General features: G+C 37.3%; 1 protein-coding gene across 8 annotated transcripts in view; it reads left to right on the forward strand.

Moving 5' to 3' along the window:
• The window catches only part of LOC116275848 (protein FAM227B), a 290,793-nt gene that overhangs the window by 33,631 nt on the left and 233,976 nt on the right, over positions 1–23,186 (forward strand). For all 8 annotated transcript variants that reach the window (XM_031668708.1, XM_031668712.1, XM_031668713.1 and 5 more), the window contains one exon: positions 6,566–6,667. In XM_031668708.1, the coding sequence (XP_031524568.1) occupies positions 6,566–6,667 (102 nt within the window). The remainder of the gene's footprint in view (positions 1–6,565; positions 6,668–23,186) is intronic.

The following is a 23,186-nucleotide window of genomic DNA, read 5'->3' on the forward strand; positions in this document are numbered from 1 at the left end:
CTTTCAGAGGAGTTAAAACTTTAATATAGATTTCAAAAGATTCTGGATCTTTGAAATTAGACTTCATATATTATATATATCATAATATATATCACATATTATATAATTAGAGTCTAAGTCAGATTTTTAATCAGAAGATCCAGAATCAGAAGGGTGAGAATTCTGATTAGGATTGAACAGATAAAGAAGGTGTATTAGTCTGTTTTCACACTCTTATAAAGAACCACCTAAGACTGGGCAATTTATGAAGGAAAGAGATTTAATTGACTCACATTTCCACATGGCTGTGGAGGCCTCACGAAACTTACAATCATGGTGGAAGGCAAAAGGGAAGCAGGCACCTTCTTCACAGGGAGGCAGGAAAGAGAGAAAGGGAGGGGAAAGTGCCACATTTTTTAAACCACAGATCTCATGAGAACTCACTATTACGAGAATATCATGGGGAAAACCATTCCCATGATCCAGTCACCTCCCATCAGGTCCCTCCCTCAACATGTGGGGATTACAATTCAAGATGAGATTTGGTTGGGGAGACAGCCAAACCATATCAGATGTGGTATCTGGGAATCAATAAGAGAAGAAATAAGCAGCACATGAAACTGTGTTTTACTAGAAGAATTTCAGTAATAATATTATAATACCCTTAATGTTCTAAAAAAATAGCTCTTGGGACCTTGACTACAAAAAAGACAAGTACCTGGAAAGTGCATCATTCCCCTCCAAACAACAATAAAATAAAGACATTTAACTTATAAAGTCAATTTTTTTTTAACCCATCATATAAAGTAGATTTCAAAGCAAAGAATGTTACCACAGATAAAGAAAGTAATTTTATAATGCTGAAGTGGTTAACTCATCAACCTGACTTAACAATTCCAAGTATTTATGCACCTAATACAAATGCTTCAAAACGCATTTAATAAAAACTTGTAATACTTTAAAAAGAAATACACAAATCAATATGTATAGAGACTTCAGTCCCTTCTTTGAATAGTTGGTAGAATATACAGAAAATTAGTAAGGATACAGAATGATATAGAAGGCTTAAACAACACTCTCAAGCAACTTGACATAATTGACATTTATTAAACATCTCTCCTGTATTAGTTGGTTTTGTGCTACAATAACAGAATATAACAGAATGGTGATTTATAATGGACAGAATGAATTGACTCACAGTAGGCTAGGAAGTCCAAGATAGAGGGGCCAGCATGTGGTGAGGGCCTTTTTCCTACATCATCCCTTGGCAGCAGGTAGAAGATGAGAGAGGGAACAAGCAAGAGGGCCCCTCCTATGATAACAAACACACTTCTGTGATAATGGCATAATCTGTTCATGAGGGTAATGTCCCCAAGACCCAAACACCTCCCATTAGGCCTCATCTCCCAACACCACTGCACTGGGGATCAAGTTTTCAATACATGAACTTTGGGGGACACATTCAAATCATAGCACCTCCCAATAACAGCAGAATATACATTTTTCTCAAGTCCACATTAAACATTTAAGATTAACTATATTCTGAGCTAGGAAAATATCCTAATAAGTTTATAAGAATTCAAGTCAAACACAGTATTTTCAGATCAAAATGGAATTATAAAATAATAACAGATATCTAAAAAATCCCCAAATATTTGGAAATGAATACAATTCTCAGTAACCATGGATCAAATCAGGAATCAATAAGGAAATCAGAAATTCTTTTGAACTAAATGAAAATGAAAACACAGATTAAAATGTGTGAGATATAACTAAAGCAGTATTTAGAGAGAAAATCATAGAATTAAAATGCCTACATTAGAAAAAAGAGGAAGTTCTCCAAAAAGAGGAAGTTCAGCTTCTACCTTAAGAAAGTGGAAAAAGAAAAAAAAAACCAAACCTATGGAAAGCAGAAGAAAATAAAATAATAAAGACCAGAGAGAAAATTAATAACATTAAAAAGAGAAGACAAAGAAACTCAATTAGGCCAAAAGTTGGTTATTCCAGAATTCTAAAAATGAGGTAGCACAAGAGCAGACTGAAGCCTCTGTTTCACTGAGAGTGACCATAGAAGAAACAAAACCCAAATACAGCTCGTTAGTTAACTTATTTGAGTCAAGCTCCTAAAGGCTTAGCAAAGGAAGAGGAATGCCTATTCCCAAGCATAAATATTATGTACCTCAGTTTCTACAGGCCTATGAAAGATGCCCAGCTCTCAAACAGAAGGTATAAGACATATACAGAAGGAAAGGAATTATGGGGTTGTTTGGTATGAAAATGATCAGCTTAATGAGAAAATGTCACATTGTTTTTCCAGGTGAATATACAATTTTATACTCCCATTAATATATTGAGTTCCTATTGTTCCTGAACAACCAGTGGGTCAAAGAAGAAATCAAAAAGGAAGTCAGAAAATACCTTGAGATAAATGAAAACAAAAACACAACATACCAAAACTTATGAGATGTAGCACAAGCAATGCAAAGAGGGAAATTTATAGCTGTAAATTCTTACATTAAAAAATAAGAAACCCATAGCAATTAGGCCAGAGAAAGAAATAAAAGTATCCTAATAGAAAAGGAAGAAGTGAAATATCTCTGTTTGTAATAACATCTTATATACAGAAAATCCTAAAGATTCCCCCAAAAAACTGTTTGAAATATTATATGAATTAAGTTGCAGGATACAAAATCAACATTCAAAAATTAGTAGTATTTCTGTACAGTTACAATGAATTATACAAAAAAGAAATCAAGAAAACAATTCCGTTTACAATAGTAATAACAAAAAGTAAAATACTTAGATTTAAACTTAACCAAGGAGGTGAGAAATCTGTATACTAGAAACATAAAACACTGATAAAAGAAATTGACGATGACACAAATAAATGGAAAGATATCCTGTGTTTATAGATGGAAAGAATTAGTTTAATTAAAATGTCTTTACTACCCAAAGCAACCTACAGAATCAATGCAATCACTAACAAAATTCCAGTGGTGTTTTCACAGAGATAGAAAAAAACAGTCCTAAAATTTATATGGAACTACAGAAAATCCTGAATAGTCTGAGCAATCTTGAGCAAAAAGAACAAAGCTTGAAGTATCAGACTACCTAACTTCAAAAATATACTATAATGCTGTAGTATTGTAGTAAAAAACAACAACGAGAATTGACATAAAAACAGACACATATACCAATAGAACAGAAAAGAGAGCCCCCAAATAAATCTACACATTTACAATTAATTGGTTTTCAACAAAGGTGCCAAGAACACATGATGGAGAATGGCCAGTCTTCAATAACTATTGTTGGGATAACTGAGTATCCACATGCAGAAGAAGGAAATTGAGCCCTTATTTCACACCATTTACAAAAATCAAGTCAGCATGAATTAAAGACTTAAATATAAGATCTGAAACTGTAAAACTACTAGAAGAAAACAGGAAAAGCTCCATGACATTGGTTTGTACAATGATTTTTTGAATATGAAGCCAAATGTACAGGCAATAAAAGCAAAAAATAGACAAATGGAATTGCATAAAACTAAAAAGCTTCAGCACAGCAAAGCAAACAGTCAATAGATTGAAGAGAGAACCTGTAGAATGGGAGAAAACATTTGAAAACCATATATCTGATAAGGGGTTAATGTCTGAAATATATAAGCAATTTAAACAACTTAATAGCAGGAAAGCAACCTGATTTTAAAAGAAACAAAGTAAATTAGTAAATTAGTACAGTCATTTTAGAAAATAGTATGAAGTTTCCACAAAAAAACTGAAAATAGAATCACCGTAAGATCTAGCAATCTCGTTTCTGTTTATATCCAAAGGAGTTAAAATTCCTGTGTTGAAAAGATTTGCACTTTCATGTTCATTTTAGCATTAATCACATAGCCAAGACATGAAAGCAACCTGAATGTCCATCAATGGATGAATGGATAAAGAAGATTTGGTATATAAATATATATATACTATATATATTTGGTATATATAATATATAATATATATATTAAAATATAGATAGTAATCCATCACAAATATATTTCGCAAATATATATACTATGTATATATAGTTTATATGGTTTATAGTTTATATGGATTACTATATGACCTTTAAAAACAAGGATATTCTGTAATTTCCAGCAACATAGATGGAACTGGAGGATATTTTGCTAACTGAAATAAGCCAGGTACAGAAAGACAAATACTGTATGATCTCACATGTGGAGTCTAAAAAAGTCAATTTCATAGAAACAGAGAGCAGAAAGGTAGTTACCAGAGGCTGAGGGTGGGAGAAATGGGGAAAGGTGCGATGATCAAATGATACAAAATTTCAGTTACACCAGAGAAATAAGTTTTAATGATCTGTTATACTGCATGGTGACCACAGTAAATAATATGTTTCAAATTTGATAAAAATAATTTGATAAAATTTTTAAAATGGGCAAAGGCTCTAATCAAATGCTTCTCAAAGGAAGACATAAAAATAGTTATGTGAACAGTATGTGAAAAAATGCTCAACATCACTAATCATTAGGGAAATACAAACCAAAACCACAATGGGATGTCATCTCACACACCTGTTTGATATATGAGATGTTATCTCACATGGCTATTATCAAAAAAGATGCAAGATAACAAGTTTTGGTGAGGATATGGAGAAAAGGAAACACTTGTATACAGTTGGAAATGTGAATTACTACAGCTAATATGGAAAACAGTATGGATTTCTCAAAAACTAAAAATAGAACTACTACATGCTCCAGTAATCCCACTTCTGGGTATACATCCAAAGGAATTGAAATCAATATGTCAAATAGATATCTCTCTGTCCACATTCATTGCAGCACAATAGCTAAGACAGGAGATCAACCTAAGTGTCCATCATGGAAATCAGCCTAATTGTCTGTCAATGAATGAATGGATAATGTGGTGTAAATGCACAGTAGAATATTTTTGGGCCTTAAAAAAGGAAATCCTAACATTCATGACAGCCTGAATGAACCTGGAGGACGTATTGCCAAGTGGAATAAGCCAGGCTTATAAAGATAAACATCACATGATCTCACTTACATGTGGAATCTAAAAAAGTTGAACTCAGAGAAGTAGAGAGCAGAGCAGTAGTTACAGAGGCTGAGCTGAAGGCTGGGAATGGGCACATGTTCAAAGGGTAAAGAGTTTCAGTGAGACAGGAGGAATAACTTTGAGACCTGTTGCACAACGTGGTCACTACAGTTAATAGTACTATATTATATACTTCAAAATTGCTAAAAGTAAATTTTAAATGTCTCACCTCAACAAATTATAAGTAACTGAGATAATGGATACATTAAGGAGCTTGATTTAATCATTTCACATTGTATTCATATATCAAAATGATACATTGTACCCTATACATACAATTATGATTTATAAATTAAAATTAATAAAACATTAAAAATCAAAGAAGAAAGATCTGAAATCAACCACACCATCTCACATATTAAGTAACCGGAAACAGAACAAATTAAATCCTAAGTTAACAGAAGGAAGGAAATAATAAATATTGCAACAGAGATAAATGAAGTGAAGAATAGAAAAACAGAAAAAAATTAACAAAACTAGGAGTTCTGTCTCTGAGAAGAACAAAATGGACAAACCTTTAGCTGGAATGACTATTAAAAAATAGGGAAGACTAATTACTAAAATTATAAATGAAAGTGGGGACAATATTTTCAGTTTAATGGAGTTAAAAAGGATTATAAGTGCTGTGAACTAATATATGCCAACAAATTGGAATAATGTAGTTGAAGTGGACACATTCTTAGAAACATACAATTTAACAAGATAGAATCACAAAGAAATAGACAATCTAAACATTATAACTATTAAGGAGATTGAATCAGTAATCAAAAACCTCCCATCAAAGAAAAGCCCTGTACCAGATGTACCAGATGGCATCACTGGGGAATTCTACCAACATTTAAAGAATAAACACCAGTCCTTCTGAAACTCTTTCAAAAAGTTGAAGAGGAAACACTTTCTAACTCAACCTGTGAGTTAGAAAGTGTTACTCTGATACTAAAGCCCAAGAAAGACACTACAATAAAAATAACAGAAACTACCAATATCTTTTATGACGAATTTTGACACAAAAATCCTCAACAAAATACCAGCAAATCAAAAGCAACAGCATATTAAAAGGATTATACACCATAACCAATGGGATTTATTCCTGGAATGCAAGGATAATTAACTCATCAAATGTTTGCATGCTTTTTGTTGTCAGGTGCTGTGCTAAGGCCTTGAAATACAAAGTTGCAAAAATATGATCCCTGTTCTTAATCTTACTACACTCTTTTAAAATAAGTATATATTACCTACATTTGACAGATGAGAAACCTGGGACTTAATTAACTTGCCCAGGGTAATACAGCTAATGCAAAACAGCCAGTGTTAAAATTTGGGTCTGCATTATGCCAAAACCCATGCTGATTCTCCTATACCAATTGATCTGCTCATAAAAATAAATAAAATTGCTGTCATCATGTAAACAAATTCCAGTTTTAAATTGTAATATTGACTTTAATTTCACACATTTTTTTAAGCCTGACAGAGAAAACCAAGATTGCTTGTTCGATAGAATTTCAGAAAGTTATGTGACACTTTTCATGAGCATACCTCTAAGTCGAAAGGATGCATTCTTTCAGGTAAACATTGAAATTAACAGTTATGCTAATTATTTTTAAAGTGAATGAAATAGAAAAAATAGTTATTTTATTTAAACCTGTATGAGAATATATTTTGTTACTTTTGAAAGCAAAGTTGTCTGGTGTAGAGTATTAGTAATATTTTAAAAGTTATGTTCTTATTAACCCCTCAAAATATTGTATTCCCTGGCATCAAGGTCTTACTTAATCTCCCTAGTGACTACAGGTACTTGTTTGCATAGTAATAATTTTAAAACTATTGACTCATTCTCTGTATGTTCCTGTCTTTTTTCTGTTTACCTACAAAATTATTTATGACTTTTACTTTATAATGAATTTTGATCCATTTAGGAGGACTTTGCAAGTTTATTTTATGCCCAAGGACTAAGCACCTGTTACAGTAAAGTACAATGCATAAAATTATGAATCAAATGCTTGCCGTGCTTTTCTGTTATTGTACTAACTGATGGATAGGATTGACTCAAATAAGTAATGTCCCTGGGTAGTGTGAAATGAAGATGGTAGGAATCTCACTGAGTATTTTTAAGTTTACTACTTAGCATTTCAAAACACAAGCCATATTCAGATACATTGTTACGTTGGCAGTTTATAAATCAGAAATCATAGTAAATACTTTGGAGTTTGTAAATGTTTTCATGAGAAAGCCATACCCAAAATAAAAAGGTAAGTGTGTTTCATGATGAAAATATAAACAAGCCTAAATTCACAAATTTGCCAAATATTTATATTTAATCTTGACCTATCTTACTCACAAACACATTTGTAAAGTATAATAGAAAGAAACTACCATTAGTAGACTGGAAATAAGGAGACTTGGCTTCGTGTCCAGAATTTGCTACTGATTACCTGGGTGATTTCAGCAAGCCACTCAATCTCTCAGGTTGACAGCTGGGTTGTGTATCAAATGAAGAGGTTGATTAGATCTTGATTATTTTAAGACAGTGATTCTTAAATTTTTATCAAACAGTGATGTTCTGACAGGTTTTTACTTATTTGCAGCAAAAAGTTAATGATTAGGCATGTTGCAATTAAATTGTCTAAAGATCACAAAAACACCTGTTTCTGCTACCCATATTCTTTCAGTTAGTCTATTCTTCTACGGTTTTTATATTTTAACTATTTACTGAGAGTGCCTAGTCCACCTACATGATTTTATGAAATCAAGCATGATTTAATACAGGGTCCTTAAGAAAAGGATAAGAGGCTTTTAAATATGGACAAAGAATAAAATGGTGGTAACATTGTGTATCCCCCATTCTTTAGTTTCTGTTTCTGCTTTTATGATCCAAATATTCTTGCTTGTGATGGATGTGTCTTTTGATAGATTTTATACTTACAACCTCTCTCAAACCATGATTTGACTTTTTCTGGGTTCTGATTTTCAGTAACTTTTTCTAAGAAGAAATTAGAAGTTGTTTGATTAAGTCACGAAGCCTCATTTGAGAACAGAAAAGATGTACTTAATGATTAGACTCCTTGACTTGCACTGTCTTCCTTTAAAACTCCCTGTCCATGCATTTATATGTGAGAGCCACCTCCCTTCAGGATCTCATCTCTTTTTGACCATAATTTCAATTATTTTTAACTAATTCAAATAAGTGAGGGTTTTGTTACTATCAATGCATCTGATTTATATTTCCTAAGGAAGATAAATGTATTAATATTTAAGAAAGAAAACAAAAACTATCTTCTGGTCCACTATTTAGCACAAATTAATCTGAACCTAAATATATTTTGTATGGCTTTTACTTTCCTTTCTTCCAATGTCACACAATGATATTCTCTCAGAAATTTTCCAAATAGTTTGACACTTAATCTCCATCTCCTGAAGGCAGGATATTCATAGAAAATGTTTAGAAGTTCCCTTTATTCACCTTATTCAGCATTTTAATTTTAACCATTGGTATAATTTATGTATCACAAATAGAATATGTGATCATTTCTGGTAGAAAAAAATGCTCATGACTCATTTAATAAAATTAAATATGTCAACATATTATAGAGTTTTTCCTTTCTCCCTTCACTTCCCGAGAAAAATGATGGAGATCTTAAAAGAATACTGTCACTTACCAGCAAATTTGAGCACTAATAGATTGACTGTATTAGTCTCCTACTAATGTTGTAAAAATTATATATTTAGTGGCTTAAAGCAATAGAAATTAATTTTCTTGGCTATGGAGGCCAGAAGCCCCAAGTGAGTCTTACAGGGCTAAAATCAAGGCATCAGCAGGACCAATGTCTTTAAGAGGGCCCGGAGGAGAATCTATTCTTTGCCTCTTCTGTCTTCTGGTGGTTGCCAGTATTCCTTAGCTTATGGTTGTATCACTCCAATCTCTGCTTCTGTTTTTGAATTGCATTCTCATTTTCTATAGTCAAATTTCCCTCAGCTGCTCTCTTATAAGGACACTTGTGATTACATTTAGAGCCCATGGGATAATCTCCTTTTTTTAAGTGGGGATTAAGTTAAGATCTTTAATCTTAACCCCCACTGAAGATCTTTATGACATTTGCAATATGCTTTTGCCTTTTAAGGTAACATTTACAGGTTCCAGGGATTAGAACATGTATATATTTTGCACCAATATTCAGTCTATCACAATGACTTGTAAGAGACCTTCTAATTCTAAAATTTTACAAAGTGATGACCTTAATGCATGATTATAAATACTTACCTGAATGCAGAGTATGCAAATAGTTGTATCAATTTGTCTTTAATGTAAAAATATTGTGTTTTTCTATATTGAGTCACTCCCTGAGAGGAATTTAATAGTTTAGGGATTTGAAAGCTAACAGGATACTGGTAGTCCCTTTTATTTGTTGATTTCTGATTTTTTTTTTCTTTTTTTTTTGAGATGGAATCTTACTGTGTCACCCAGGCTGGGAGTTCAGTGGTACAATCTCAGCTCACTGAAACCTCTGCCTCCCAGGTTCAAGCGATTCTTCTGCCTCAGCCTCCCGAGTAGCTGGAAATACAGGTGCCCACCACCACCCCCAGCTAATTTTTGTATTTTTAGTAGAGACAGGGTTTCACCATATTGGCCACACTGTTCTCGAACTCCTGACCTCGTGCTCCGCCTGCCTCAGCCTCCCAAAGTGCTGGGATTACAGGTGTGAACTACTGCACCCGTGGCCTCTGATTATGGTTTTAATATTGAAATAATACTGATTGCACTATGTAAACTCATGCAAACAACCTACAGTTACTTTAAAATGTACTTTTTATTGTTATGGCTCATATGCATCATTTACAAAAATTGCTTTTAGGTTCAGGGAGTGCACATGCAGTTCATTACATGGGTATATTGTATGAAAGATCCTTGTCATTCAGGTAGTAACCATAGCATAGTGAGTTTTTCACCCCTCACTCCCCACACCTCCCTCCCCTATCTAGTAGTCCCCAGTGTCTATTGTTCTCATCTTTATGTCCATATGTATTCAATGTTCAGCTCCCACTTAGAGAACATGTGGTATTTGGTTTTCTGTTTCTGTGTTAATTAGCTTAGATTAATGGAGCTGCAACTATGTTGCTGCAAAGGACATGATTTTGTTCCTTTTTATAGCTATATGGTATTCAATGTTGTTTATGTACCACGTTTTCTTCATCCAGTCCACCACTGATGGATAGTTAGGTTGATTCCATGTCTTTGCTATTGTGAATAGTGCCATGATGAACATACAAGTACATGTGTCTTTTTGATAGAATGACTTATTTTCCTTTGAGTAAACATGCTGTTATGGGATTCCTGGGTCTAATGGTAGTTCTGTTTTTTAAGTTGTTTGAGAAATCTCTAAACTGTTTTCCACAGTGACTGAACTAATAAACATTTACACCAACAGTGCATGAGCATTTTTTTTTTCTCTGCAGCCTTGCCAGCATCCATTGTTTTTGAATCTTTAATAATGTATGCTCAGACTGATGTCAGATAGTATGTCACTGTGGTTTTGAGTTGCATTTCTCTAATGATTGGTGATATTAAGCATTTTTTCATATGTTTGTTTGCTGTGTGTATGTCTTCCTTTGAGAATTGGCTATTTCCTTTATCCACTTTTTAATGGGATTATTTCTTCTTTGTTGAATTGCTTAAGTTCCTTTATAGATTTTGGGTATTGAGCCTTTGTTGGATAATTAGTTTGTGAATATTTTCTCCTATTCTGTAGGTTGCCTGTTTATGCTGTTGATAGTTTCCTACGTTGTGCAGAAGCTTTTTAGTTTAATTAGATCCTGCTTGTCAATTTCTGTTTTTGTTGTAGTTGCTTTTGCAGACTTAGTCACGTCTGCCAAGGCCAATGTCTAGAAAGGTACTTCCTAGGTTTTCTTCTAGGATTTTTATAGTATTACATCTTATATTTGTCTTTAATCCATCTTGAGTCAATCTTTGTATAGGTGATAGGTAGGAGTCCAGTTTTATTCTTCAGCATATGGCTAGCCAGTTACCCCAGCACCATTTATTGACTAAAGAGTCCTTTCCTGATTGCTTGTTTTGTCTACTTGTTGAAGATCAGATGTTTATAAGTGTGCAGCTTTATTTCCGGCTTCTCTGTCCTTTCTGTTTGAATATGTGTCTGCTGTTGAACCAGTACCATCCTATTTTGGTTACTGTAACCTTACAGTAGTCAGAACTCAGGTAATGTGATGTCTCTAAATTTGTTCTTTTCGCTTGGGATTGCTTTGGCTGTTTGGGCTCATTTGTGGTTCAGTATGAATTTTAGAATAGATTTTTCTACTTCTGTGACAAATAGCATTGGTAGTTTGATAGGAATAGCATTAAATTTGTGGATTGCTTTGGGCAGTATGGCCATTTTTAACAATGTTGATTCTCCCATTCCACACGTATGGAATGCTTTTCCATTTGTTCATGTCACCTATGATTTCTTTGAGCAGTGTTTTGTAGTTTTCCTTGTAGAGATCTTTCACCTCCCTGGTTAGCTGCATTCCTGGGTATTTTATTTTTGGCTTTTGTAAATACAATTGCATTCTTGATTTGGCTCTCAGCTTTAACATTATGGGTGTATAGAAATGCTACTGAGTTTTGTACATTGGTTTTGTATTCTGAAACTGTACTGGAGTTGTTTATCAGTCTTAGGGACCTTTTGGCAGAGTCTTTAGGATGTTCTAGGTATGCAATTATATCATTAGTGAAGAGAGATAATTTGACTTCTTTTACTATTTGTATACCTTTTATTTCTTTTTCTTGCCTGATTGCTCTGGCTAGGACTTCCAGTACTAGTTAATTAGGAATGGTGAGAGTGGGCATCCTTGCTTTTTTTCAGTTCTTGTGGGGAATGCTCCCAGCCTTTGCCCTTTTAGTATGATATTGGCTATGGGTTTGTCATGGATGGCTCTTATTATTTTGAGGTATGTTCCTTCAGTGCCTACTTTTTTGAGGATTTTTATCATGAAGCGATGTTGAGTTTTATCAAATGCTTTTTCTGCATCTGTTGAGATGATCATTTTTTAAAAAAATTCTATTTATGTGGTGAACCACATTTGTTGATTTGTGTACATTGAGCCAATGTTGCATCACAGGAATAAAGCTTATTTGATCATGGTGAATTCACATTTTGATATACTGCTGTATTTGTTGGCTAGAATTTTGTTGAGAAATTTTGCTTCTGTGTTCATCAGGGATATTGGCCTATAGTTTTTTTTTTTTTCCTTTTGTCTTTTCCAGATTTTGGTATCAGAGTTTTTGAATTGAACACTTTATCATTATGTATGGCCTTCTTCATCCTTTTTTACTGTTATCAGTTAAATGTCTGTTTTATCTTATAAGAATAGCTACTCTTGCTCTTTTTTTGTTTTCCCTTTGCATGGTAGATCTTTCTCCAACCCTGATGCTGGTTTGGTAGAATGTGTGAGGAGAAGCCCCGCTAAGGTTCCTCAGTTTCTTTGAATAGTTTAAGTAGGATTGGTACCAGCTCTTCTTTGTTCAACTGGTAGATTGTACTATGAGTCTATCTGGTCCAGGGTTCCTTTTGGTACATAGGTTTATTATTATTATTATTATTATTATTACTGATTCAACTTCAGAATTTGATATTGGTCTGTTCAGGGTTTCAATTTCTTCCTGGTTCAGTCATCAGAAGTTTTATATTTCTAGGAATTTATTATTTATTCTAGATTTTCTAATTTGTGTGTGTAGAGTTCATAATAGTCTCTGAGAATCTATTGTATTTTTGTGGGATTGTTTGTAGTATCTCCTTTGTCATTTCAGACCATGTTTATTTGTATCTTCTCTCTTTTTCTCTTTATTAATCTAGATAGTAGTCTATTGACATTGTTTATCCTCTCAAAGAATCAGCTTTTGACTTGGATGATCCTTTGTCTGGATTTCTGGGTCTCAACTTCATTAAGACCTGCTCTGATTTTAGTTACTTCTTGTCTTCTACTAGCTTTGGGGTTGTATTGTTCTAATTTTTCTGGTTCCTTTAGGTGTAATGTTATACTGTTAATTTGAGATCCTTGTAACTTCTCTATGTAGGTGTTTAGCGCCATAAACTTTGCTCTTAACATTGCTTTGGCTGCCTTACCAGAAATTTGGGCACGTTGTATCTCTGTTTTCATTCATTCCAAATATTTTGTTTATTTCTGCATAACTTAGTTGTTTACCCAAAAATCATTTAGGAGCAAGTTGTGTAATTTTCATGTAATTTTGTGGTTTTGAAAGATCTTCTTGATATTGATTTGTGTTTTTATTCCACTGTGGTATTATTTAACTTTTTTGAATTTATTGAGACCTGCTTTATAGCTGAGCATGTGGTTGAACTTAGAGTAGATTCTATGTGAAGATGAGAATAATGCACATTTGTAGTTAAGTGGAGTGCTCTTTAGATATTTATTAGGTCCAACTGATCAAGTGTTGAATTTAGTTCAGAACTTCTGTGTCAGTTTTCTGCCTTGATGATCTGTCTAATGCTGTCAGTGGAGTGTTGAAGTTTCCCACTAATATTGTGTGGCTAAGTCTTTTCATAGGTCCATAAGTACTTGTTTTATGAATCTGGGTGCTTCAATATTGGATGTGTATATATTTAGGAAAGTTAAGGCTTCTTGTTGAATTGAACCCTTTGTCATTATATAGGGCCTTCTTTGTCCTTTTTTACTGTTTTGAGTTAAATGTCTGTTTTATCTTATAAGAATAGCTACTCTTGCTCTTTTTTTGTTTTCCCTTTGCATGATAGATCTTTCTCCAACCCTGAGGCTGTAGGTGTCATTATATGTGAGTTGGGTCTCTTGAGGAAAGTAGATAGATGAGTCTTGTCTTTTAAGTCAACTTGCCACTCTGTTCCTTTTAAGTGGGGCATTAAGACCGTATACATTCAAAGTAAGTATTGATATGTGAGATTTTGATTTTATTGTGAAGTTCTTAGCTTATTGTTTTGTATCTTCTATTATGTAGTTGCTTTATTGTGTATGTGGGTTATATACTTCAGTTTAATTTTGTGTTAGTAGGCATCTTTTTTTTTGTTTCTACATTTAGAACTCCCCTAATGATATCTTATAAGGCTGGTATAGTGGTACTGAATTACCTTAGTGATTGCTTGTCTGAAAAATATTCTATTCCTCCTTTACTTATGAAGCTTGGTTTAGTGGGATATGAAATTCTTGGTGGGAATTCATTTTCTTTGACAGTGCTGAAAATAGACCTCCAATCTATTCTGGCTTGAAAGGTTTCTGCTGAGAAGTCTGCTGTAAGCCTGATGGGATTCCCTTCATACATAATCTGACCATTTTCTCTAGGTGACTGTAAGATATTTTTATTAGCATTGGCCTTAGACACTCTGGTGACTGTATGTCTTCATGATATTCATTTTGTATGGTATCTGGCAGGTGTTCTCTTGATTTCTTAAATCTGGATGTCTATATCGCTAGCAAAATTAGGAAATTTTTCTTGAATTATTTTTTCAAATAGGTTTTCCAGGTTGTGAACTTGTTCTCCTTCTCTTTCAGAAATACCAGTAATTCATACGTTTGGTTGCTTTACATAATCCCATTTTTTGATACTTTGTTCATTTTTTTATTATTATTATTTTTTCTTTATTTTTGTCTGACTGGGTTAGTTCAAAATACTGGTCTTCAAGCTCTGAAAGTGTTTTTTCTGCTTCGTCTAGACTATTGATAAAACTTTCAGTGGTATTTTGAAATTTCTTCAGTGAGATTTTTATTTCCAGTGCTCTAATTGATTTCTTTTCATGATGTTTAGCTCTTCCTTCATTCCCTGGATTGCTTTAGAAGTTTCTTTGTGTTGATTTTTAATCTTTTCTTGAATCTCATTGAGCTTCCTTGCAATCCATGCTTTAAATTCTTACTTGTCATTTCTGAGTTTCTTTTTTGGTCAGGAACCATTGCAGAGGAACTAGAGTGATCCTTTGGTGGTGTTGCAACATTCAGATATTTTTGGTGTCAGAATTTTTTTTTTGGAGACAGTCTTGGAGCCTCATTCTGTCACCCAGGCTGGAGTGCAGTGACACAATCTCAGCTCACTGCAACCTCCACCTTTCAGGTTCAAGTGATTCTCCTGCCTCAGCCTCCTGAGTATCGGGGATTATAGGCATGTGCCACCACGCCCTGCCAATTTTTGTATTTTTAGTAGAAACGGGGTTTCACCATGTTAGTCAGGCTAGTCTTGAACTCTTGACCTTGTGATCTGCCCACCTCAGCCTCCCAAAGTGCAGGAATTACAGGCGTGAGCCACCACACCTGGCCCATGGTGTCAGAATTCTTATGCTAGTTCCTGCTCATCTGGGGAGGAGTGGATGGGTCTTTTGGCTTTGCCTCTATTGCCTTATGGTGTTTTGGCTTTGCTTCTATTTCTTTATGCACTTCTGTGGGCTGGTTTTATATTGAGCTGTGCAGTTTGACCTACAAGTTGGTCAATAGTGCTTTCAGGTGAGAGCCAGTTGCAACATAAGCAGGTAGGTATGTACCTGATCTTTGTTTATTGAGGTGCTCTCTGTTGTTTCAAGTGAAGGACTGGACATTGGAGTACCTGGTGCCGTAAGCTAAGCTTTCTGTTCTGTGGGGTTGGAGAGACACAGCTGCATCAAGCTGGAGCCCCTTGCTTTCCCACAGATACACAAATGGCAAGCACAGGCACCTGCCCTGATTAGGGTTAGTGGGAGGAGTTCCTTATGAAGTGCACTAAAGACTTGCAGGGAGTTGAGATGGCTGCACCAGCTTCTTGTCCTACATAGGCAGGAACTTGATCTGTTTTCCTATTACACAACTCTTCCAGGGTTCATGACTCCCAGTTTAGATTCATATTCTAGTCTATCTCTGGACTACAATGAGGTTGAGAGCCACAGTAAATACCTATTTTGTGACTATCTGGGAGTGGTTTCAGGGCATAATTTAATCTCTGAACCTGTTCAGACAGTTTTATGGCTCACCTATTTGCCAGTGTAACAGTACTGCTGCTGCTTGTAAATGGTGGGTGGGGGGCAGTTTTCACCTTTGGGCCCACATGAGTGAGTTTTTGTTCTGGTGGTGGTGGCTGGATAGGTCAACCTGACTTCAGGCCCCGGGGAAGTGGTCCAGTGCCTGTAGAGTTGGAACAGGGTAGATAGGGTATAGGTAGGTAATTCCCAGGCTCCTAGATGGCTTGCAGAACAGTGGGTATGAGTCCTGAAAGGGCTGTGCCAAAATCAGGCAAACACAAAGTTCAAATGCTGGTTGTGGTGAAGAGTGGCGGGTTGGTCCCTGGATCACTGGCCAAACTCTTAGGTGGCGGCAGGTAGAATGCTTAGACGATGGAAACCAGGGGCAGGCAGAACACTTAGGTGGGGGGGAACCAAAAGGAATATCACAAACCTGTGGGAGTTGGGTTTTCAGAATGGCTTGGGACTGCAGATGAAATGTTCAAGTAGGGTAAGGTTGGCTGTGCAGTGGGCCTTTCACTGAGGAGGGGAAGATCCCTCAGCTGGGGCAGTGGAGACTGGCAGCTGTGGGGCACATGGCACACTTGTACTTCACTCTTACCCAAGCAGTGCTGGACTTCACTGTCAGAACAATGCAAAGGTGCTAAGTCTTGTTTGTTACCTTTTGGAGTTTTGTCAGAGAAATGCAGACCTGTGATGGACAACAGGTGTTTAGGTGGATCCAGGGCTGCTGCACTGGGAACCCAAGTTGACAAGCCCTGCCTTGCAAGGAGCAGTGTGGGTAGGGGTCACACGGTCTTCAGTCTGGGTGCTTCCTGGAGAAATGCAGAGCTGTGACCACCCACAGTATTCAGGCAAAGTTGGGGCTGCCACATTAGGAGCCCAAGTCAGCAAGCCCTGCCTGGTGAGGAGCAGTGGGGATAGGTGGTCACATGGTCTGTAGCCTGAGTACTTCCTGGAGAAGCTCAGAGCCATGACCACCCAGGTTCAGGTAGGGGTGGGACCACTCTGCTGGAACCCCATGCTGGCAAGCATTGCCTACTGAGGAGCAGTGGGGCATTCTGGCTGCTTCTTTGCACCATGGCTGTAGCCTCTGTTGGGGCTACAGCAGATGGCACTGCACTACTCAGGGATTCAAGGCCTGTAGGGCTCCAGGTGGGCTTGAATGGTTCCTCTGCAAAGACTCTAAGTGGCTCTCTGTCTCAATCTGGAGGCTCCTGGGGGTCAGGAATATCTCTTATGTCTGGGATTGCAAAGGTCTATCGCAGAAGTGTAGATCCCCTCAGGACTCTCACTCACTCACCTTTCCCTACATTAGGGAGCTTCCCCCAACTCTACATCAGTTCTAGGTGGGCAGCTGCCTGGCTTCAATCCTCTTTGTTCTTTGTTGGTCCTGTTGCTTCCTTGGTGAATCTTCATCGCATCTCCTTGACAATCCACTTGAGGAACTAGTATTTACTCACTAGTTTGTTTCATCTCCATAAGAGCAGCGTATACTAGCTGCTTCTGCCATCTTAAACTCCTTTATACATGACTTTCGCCATCTTAAACTCCTTTATACATGACTTTCTAAAAGAGGATAGCAACAGCAAAGTTAAGTGAAATGAATAATTATGAAGCCTTAATTGTTAATTTTATTCTCTATCTGAATTAAGTTTTTTTCACAAAACATTGTCAGATTGACTGAATTTTTAACTCTTACTTGTTTATGTCCCTCAATTAAAGGTACAAAGAAGTAATAAAATGGCCAAAAGCAAGTTATAAGAAAAAAAGGCATGTATGTTTCATAAAGTAAATAATAATTTCTAAGGTGGCTAACTAGATGCAACCAGGAGGAATATCTGCTACCAAGGGACTGGGATATTGGGAAGACTGGTGCACTCTGAGCATGTCATCAGAGGGAAGGCATTGAGAGTGGATGTAGGGAGAACACACATGCTGGGATGGAGGGAGAGGAATATGGGAACTCTGCATGGGGCTGTCATGCATGGGGACTTGTTTCTGGCCCCAGTGACTCCTGGGGAAGAGGTGAGGTGAGCAGGCAAGGGGCAACCCACTCTCATCAGGGACCTCTGGAATCCTGGCAACAAAGGACCAGTGACCCCTATGGACACTTGAGCTAGCAGGGAGAGCTGGTTGGAGATATGTTGGGGCAGAACTCTAGCCTGTGCAGAGGCCAGAGGGATTAGTGCGGGAATGTCTGTGGTGGAGCACAACAGGAATGCCCATATCTGAAGGCTTGCTATGCTGCCCTAGGAGACTTTCGTTTTAGGGGAACTGTCAGACCTGAACAGAGCAGGATATCCTTGCCTGGGAGATGGGCCAGTCTTACCTGAGTGCCCCCTGTCTACAGCCTCTCCTTTGGTCCAGCCTGTCCATGGTTGCTTGCGGTATGTCATTGGATGACCAAATGGGCTGCCTCCTGGGGGCCTACATTAAAGCTCTTGCAGTGACAAACAGTGCCTGGCCATCAAGAGTTCCAGCAGAATGGCCCCTGTCTGATGAACTGCTTTCGCTGGCACCACACATCAGAGTGTTGTGGCCTGTGGCCCAAGAACACTTTGGCCCACCAGCACAGCAGGTTTCTAACCTCAAGGGGCCAGGGAGCAAAGCTGGGGCAGGATACTAGCTCTCCAGAGTTGGAGCACCCTGCCCAGGAGTGCTGGGCTGAGCTGTATAGCTTTCTAATTTCTTTCAGAAACAAAGTCAATAAACTGAACCCACCTTATACCACAATTAACCCCCTGACAAAATCAAATAAGAGAAAAAAAAATCCAAAGAAAGCAACTTTAAAGATTGAAGAAACATCAGGTCACAAAGATGATAAGGAGTAAGTGCAAGAACTCTGGGAACTCAAAAAGATAGACTGCTTATCTCCAAAAAACTATACTAGTTCTTCAGCAATGGTTCTCAATCAGGATGAAATGGTTCCCGGGTCACTTGCCAAACTCGATGAGCCGGTCAAATCTGCATATGTCAATAATAACCTAATTCTAAATATAGAATTTAGAATACAGATGAAAAAGAATTCATTGAAACTCAATCCAAGGATTCTAAGGAATGCAATAAAATTATACAGGTGGCAAAAGACAAAATGGCCATTTTAAAAAAGAAGCAGCACTGATACAGCTGAAAAACTCACTTCAAGAATTTCAGAATACAGTTGCAAGTATTAATGCAGAATAGACCAAGCTGAGGAAAGACTCCTCACAGCTCAAAGACTGATTCTCCAAAATCAACCAGTCAGACAAATATAAAGAAAAAACAATAAATATGAATGAACAAAACCTTCTAGAAATATGGGATTATGTAAAGACACCAAATCTATGACTCATTGACATCCCTGAAAAAGGGAGAGAAAGCAAGCAGCATGGAAAACATTTCAGAATATTGTTTATGAAAAATTACCCAACCTCGCTAGAGAGGCCAACATTCAAATTCAGGAAATGTGAAGAACTACAAAATACTATAGAAGAAGACAATCTCCAAGACACATAGTCATCAGATTCTCCAAGGTTGACATGAAAGAAAAACATTAATGGCAGCTAGAGAGAAGAGGCAATCATCTACAAAGGAAACCTCACCAATTTACCAGCAGACCTTCCAGCAAGAGCCCTACGACCCAGAAGAGATTGGCGGCCTATATTCAGCATTCTTAAAAGAATTTCCAAACGAGAATTAATATCCAGCCAAACTAAACTTTGTAAGTGAAGGAGAAATAAGATCCTTTTCAGATAAGCAAATGTTAAGGGAATTCACTACCAACAAATCTGCTTTATAAGAGGTCCTGAAGAGAGTGCTAAATATGGAAAGGAAAGATTTTTATTGGCCACTAAACCAACGACATTATAAAGTAATCACATAAAGAAGTCTGCATATAACCAGCTAAAAACACAATGACTGGATTAAATCTGCATGTATCAATAATAACCTTGAATGTAAATGGGCTAAATGCCTCAATTAAAAGGGACAGAGTGGCAAGTCGAATAAAGAATACCCAACTGCATGCTGTCTTCAAGAGACCAATCTCACATACAGTGATACCCATAGGCTCAAAGTAAAGGAATGGAGAAAAATCTACTTAGCAAATGGGAAAAAAGCAGAAGTTGCTATTCTACTTGAAGATAAAACAGGCAGAGACAGAGCACAATGGCAGAATAGAAGCCTCACTGATTGTCCCCCCACAAGGACACCAAGTTAACAACTGTCTACACGGAAAAAAAACCTTCATAAAAAACAAAAATCAGGCAAGTACTTATAGTACCTGGTTTTTAGCTTAATATCACTGAAAGAGGCACTGAAGAGATAGGAAAAGCAGTCCGAAATCACCACCACCACCCCTCCCCAACCCCCAGCAGTGGCAGTGTAGTGCAGAGAGCATTTCTGGGTGCTGGGGAAAGGAGAACACAACATTGTGAGGTAGTTAATCAGTGCTGTCCTGTTAGAGCAGAAAGAAAACCGAACCAAACTCAGCTGATACCGGCCCACAGAGGGAGCATTTAAACCAGCCCTAGACAGAGGGGAATTGTGGATCCCAGTGGTCAGAACTTGAGAACCTGCAAACCTTGCCACAGAGGGCTACACATTCTGTGTCTCCAAGAAAATCTGAAAGTCTGGGCCATAAGGACTGCGACTCTTAAGCAAGACCTATTACTGAACTAGGTCCAGAGACAATGGACTGGAGTGTGCAAGCAACATATTGACACATCAGTAGGGGCAGCCAAGGGAGTACTGGCATCACTTCTCTCATAACCCCAGGCTGCACAGCTCGCAACTCCAAAAGAGACTCCTTCCTTCTGCTAGAGGAAAGGAGAGGGAAGAGTGGGGAGGACTTTGACTTGCATCTTGGATACCAGCTCAGCCCCAGCAGGATAGGGCATCAGACAGAGATGTGAGGCCCTTATTCCAGGCCCTAGCTTCCAGATGACATTTCTAGACACACCATGGGCAAAAATGGAACATACTGCCTTGAAGGAAAGGGCCCAGTCCTGGAAGCTTTATCACCTGCTAACTGAAGAGCCCTTGAGCCCTGAATAACTAGCAGCAATACCCAAGTACTACAGTGAGGGCCCTGGGTGATACTCTGAGACTTGCTGGCTTCAGGTTGCAGCATGGCCACAGGCGGGAAGAGCACCAGGTGGGCTCTTGGGGTCCCTGATTCCAGGACTTGACTCTTGGGCAGCATTTCTCAACCTGCCCTGGGCCAGAGAGGAGCCCACTTCCCTGAAGGTTGTGTCCCAGGTCAGGCAGCATTCAGTAAGAGCTGATTTAAGAGCCTGTGGCCCTTAAGGAAAGATTGGCTGATAGTCTGGCAATATTACTCATGGCATGGTGTGGCAGTGGCTACAGGGTGAGATGACTCTGCCTTTGGAAAGGGGAGGGAAGAATGGGAAGAACTGCATCTTGTGGTTTGAGTGCCAGCACTAAGGTTTTTTTCTGTAGTCTCTGGCTCCCAGGCAGCACACCGGGACCTACCAGGGGCCTGGGGAAACTTGCCACTCTGAAGGGAAGGACATAGGCCTGGCTGGCTTTGCCACTTGCTGATTGTAGAGCCCCAGGACCTTGAGCAAACATATACAGTAGTCAGGGAGTGATTGCTGCAGGCCTTCAGTGAGACCCAGCGCTGTTCTGGCTTCAGGTCTTACCCAATGCAGTCATAATGGTGATAGCCACAGGAGTGCTTATGTCACTCCACCTACATCTTTAGGTATCAGAACAGAAAGAGAGATTCTGTATGTTTGGGAGAAAGTAAGAGAGGAGAACAAAAGTATCTGCCTGATAATTCAGAGAATTGCCTCCACGAGTCAGCAAGAACCACAGTGTTACTCAAGTTATTTCAAGTATCTGGAAAGCCTTCCTAAGTAGGACAGCTACAAATAAGCACAGACAGTGGATATTATAATAAATACCTAACTCTTTAATGCCCAGACACGAAAGAACATCAACTGGCATCAACACATCCATGAAAAGACTTCAGCAATTAACTAAATAAGGCACCAGGGACCAGTCTTGGAGAAACAGAGATATGTGACCTTTCAGATGAGATTTAAAAATAGCTGCGTTGAAGAAACTCAGATCAATTCAGAATAACACAAGAAGGAATCAGAATTATATCAGATAAATTTAACAAAGAAATAGAAATAAAAAGAAGCAGAAATTCTGGAGCTGAAAATGCAATGGGCACACTGCAGAATGCATCAGAGTCCTTAAATAGCAGAATGTATCAAGCAGAAAAAGGAATTAGTGAGCTTGAAGATAGGCTATTGAAAACACACAAAGGAATCAAAAGAAAAAAGAATAAAAAACAATGAAACATGCTTACAGGATCTGGAAAATAGCCTCAAAAGGGCAAATCTGAGTTATTGGCTTTAAAAAGGAGGTAGAGAAAGAGATGGGGTAGAAAGATTATTGAAAGGGATAATAGACAATTTCCTAAACCTAAAGAAAAATATCAGTATCCAAGTACAAGGAGGTTATAGAACACTAAGCAGATTTAACCTGAAAATTACTTAAGATGTTTAATAATCAGACTCCCAAAGGTCAAGGATAAAGAAAGGATCCTGAAAGTAGCAATATAAAAGAAACAAACAACATACAATAATGCTCCAATACATCTGGCAGCAGGCTTTTCAGTGGAGACCTTATTGGCTAGAAGAGAATGGAATGATATATTTAAAGTGCTGAAGAAACAAAAACATTTACCCTAAAGTAGTATATCTGGCAAAAATATCCTTCAAACATGAAGGAGAGATAAAAAAAAATCCCACACAAAAGCTGAGGGATTTCATCAATTCCAGACCTATTCTACAAGAAATGCTAAAGAAAGGACTTCAGTCAAAAAGAAAAAACATTAATGAGCAATAAATAATCACTTACATTTACAAAACTCACAGGTAATAGTAAGTACACAGAAAAAACACAGAATATTAAAACACTGCAACTGTTGTATAAACTACTCTTATCCTAAGTAGAAAGACTAAATAAAGGAGGAACCATTAAAAAATTATAATTTCAACAACTTTTTAAGACATAATAGAGGGCGGAGCAAGATGGCCGAATAGGAACAGCTCCAGTCTCCAACTCCCAGCGCCAGCGACACAGAAGACCAGTGATTTCTGCATTT

This window comes from Papio anubis, chromosome 7 (assembly GCF_008728515.1).
Source record: "Papio anubis isolate 15944 chromosome 7, Panubis1.0, whole genome shotgun sequence".
NCBI lineage: Eukaryota > Metazoa > Chordata > Mammalia > Primates > Cercopithecidae > Papio > Papio anubis.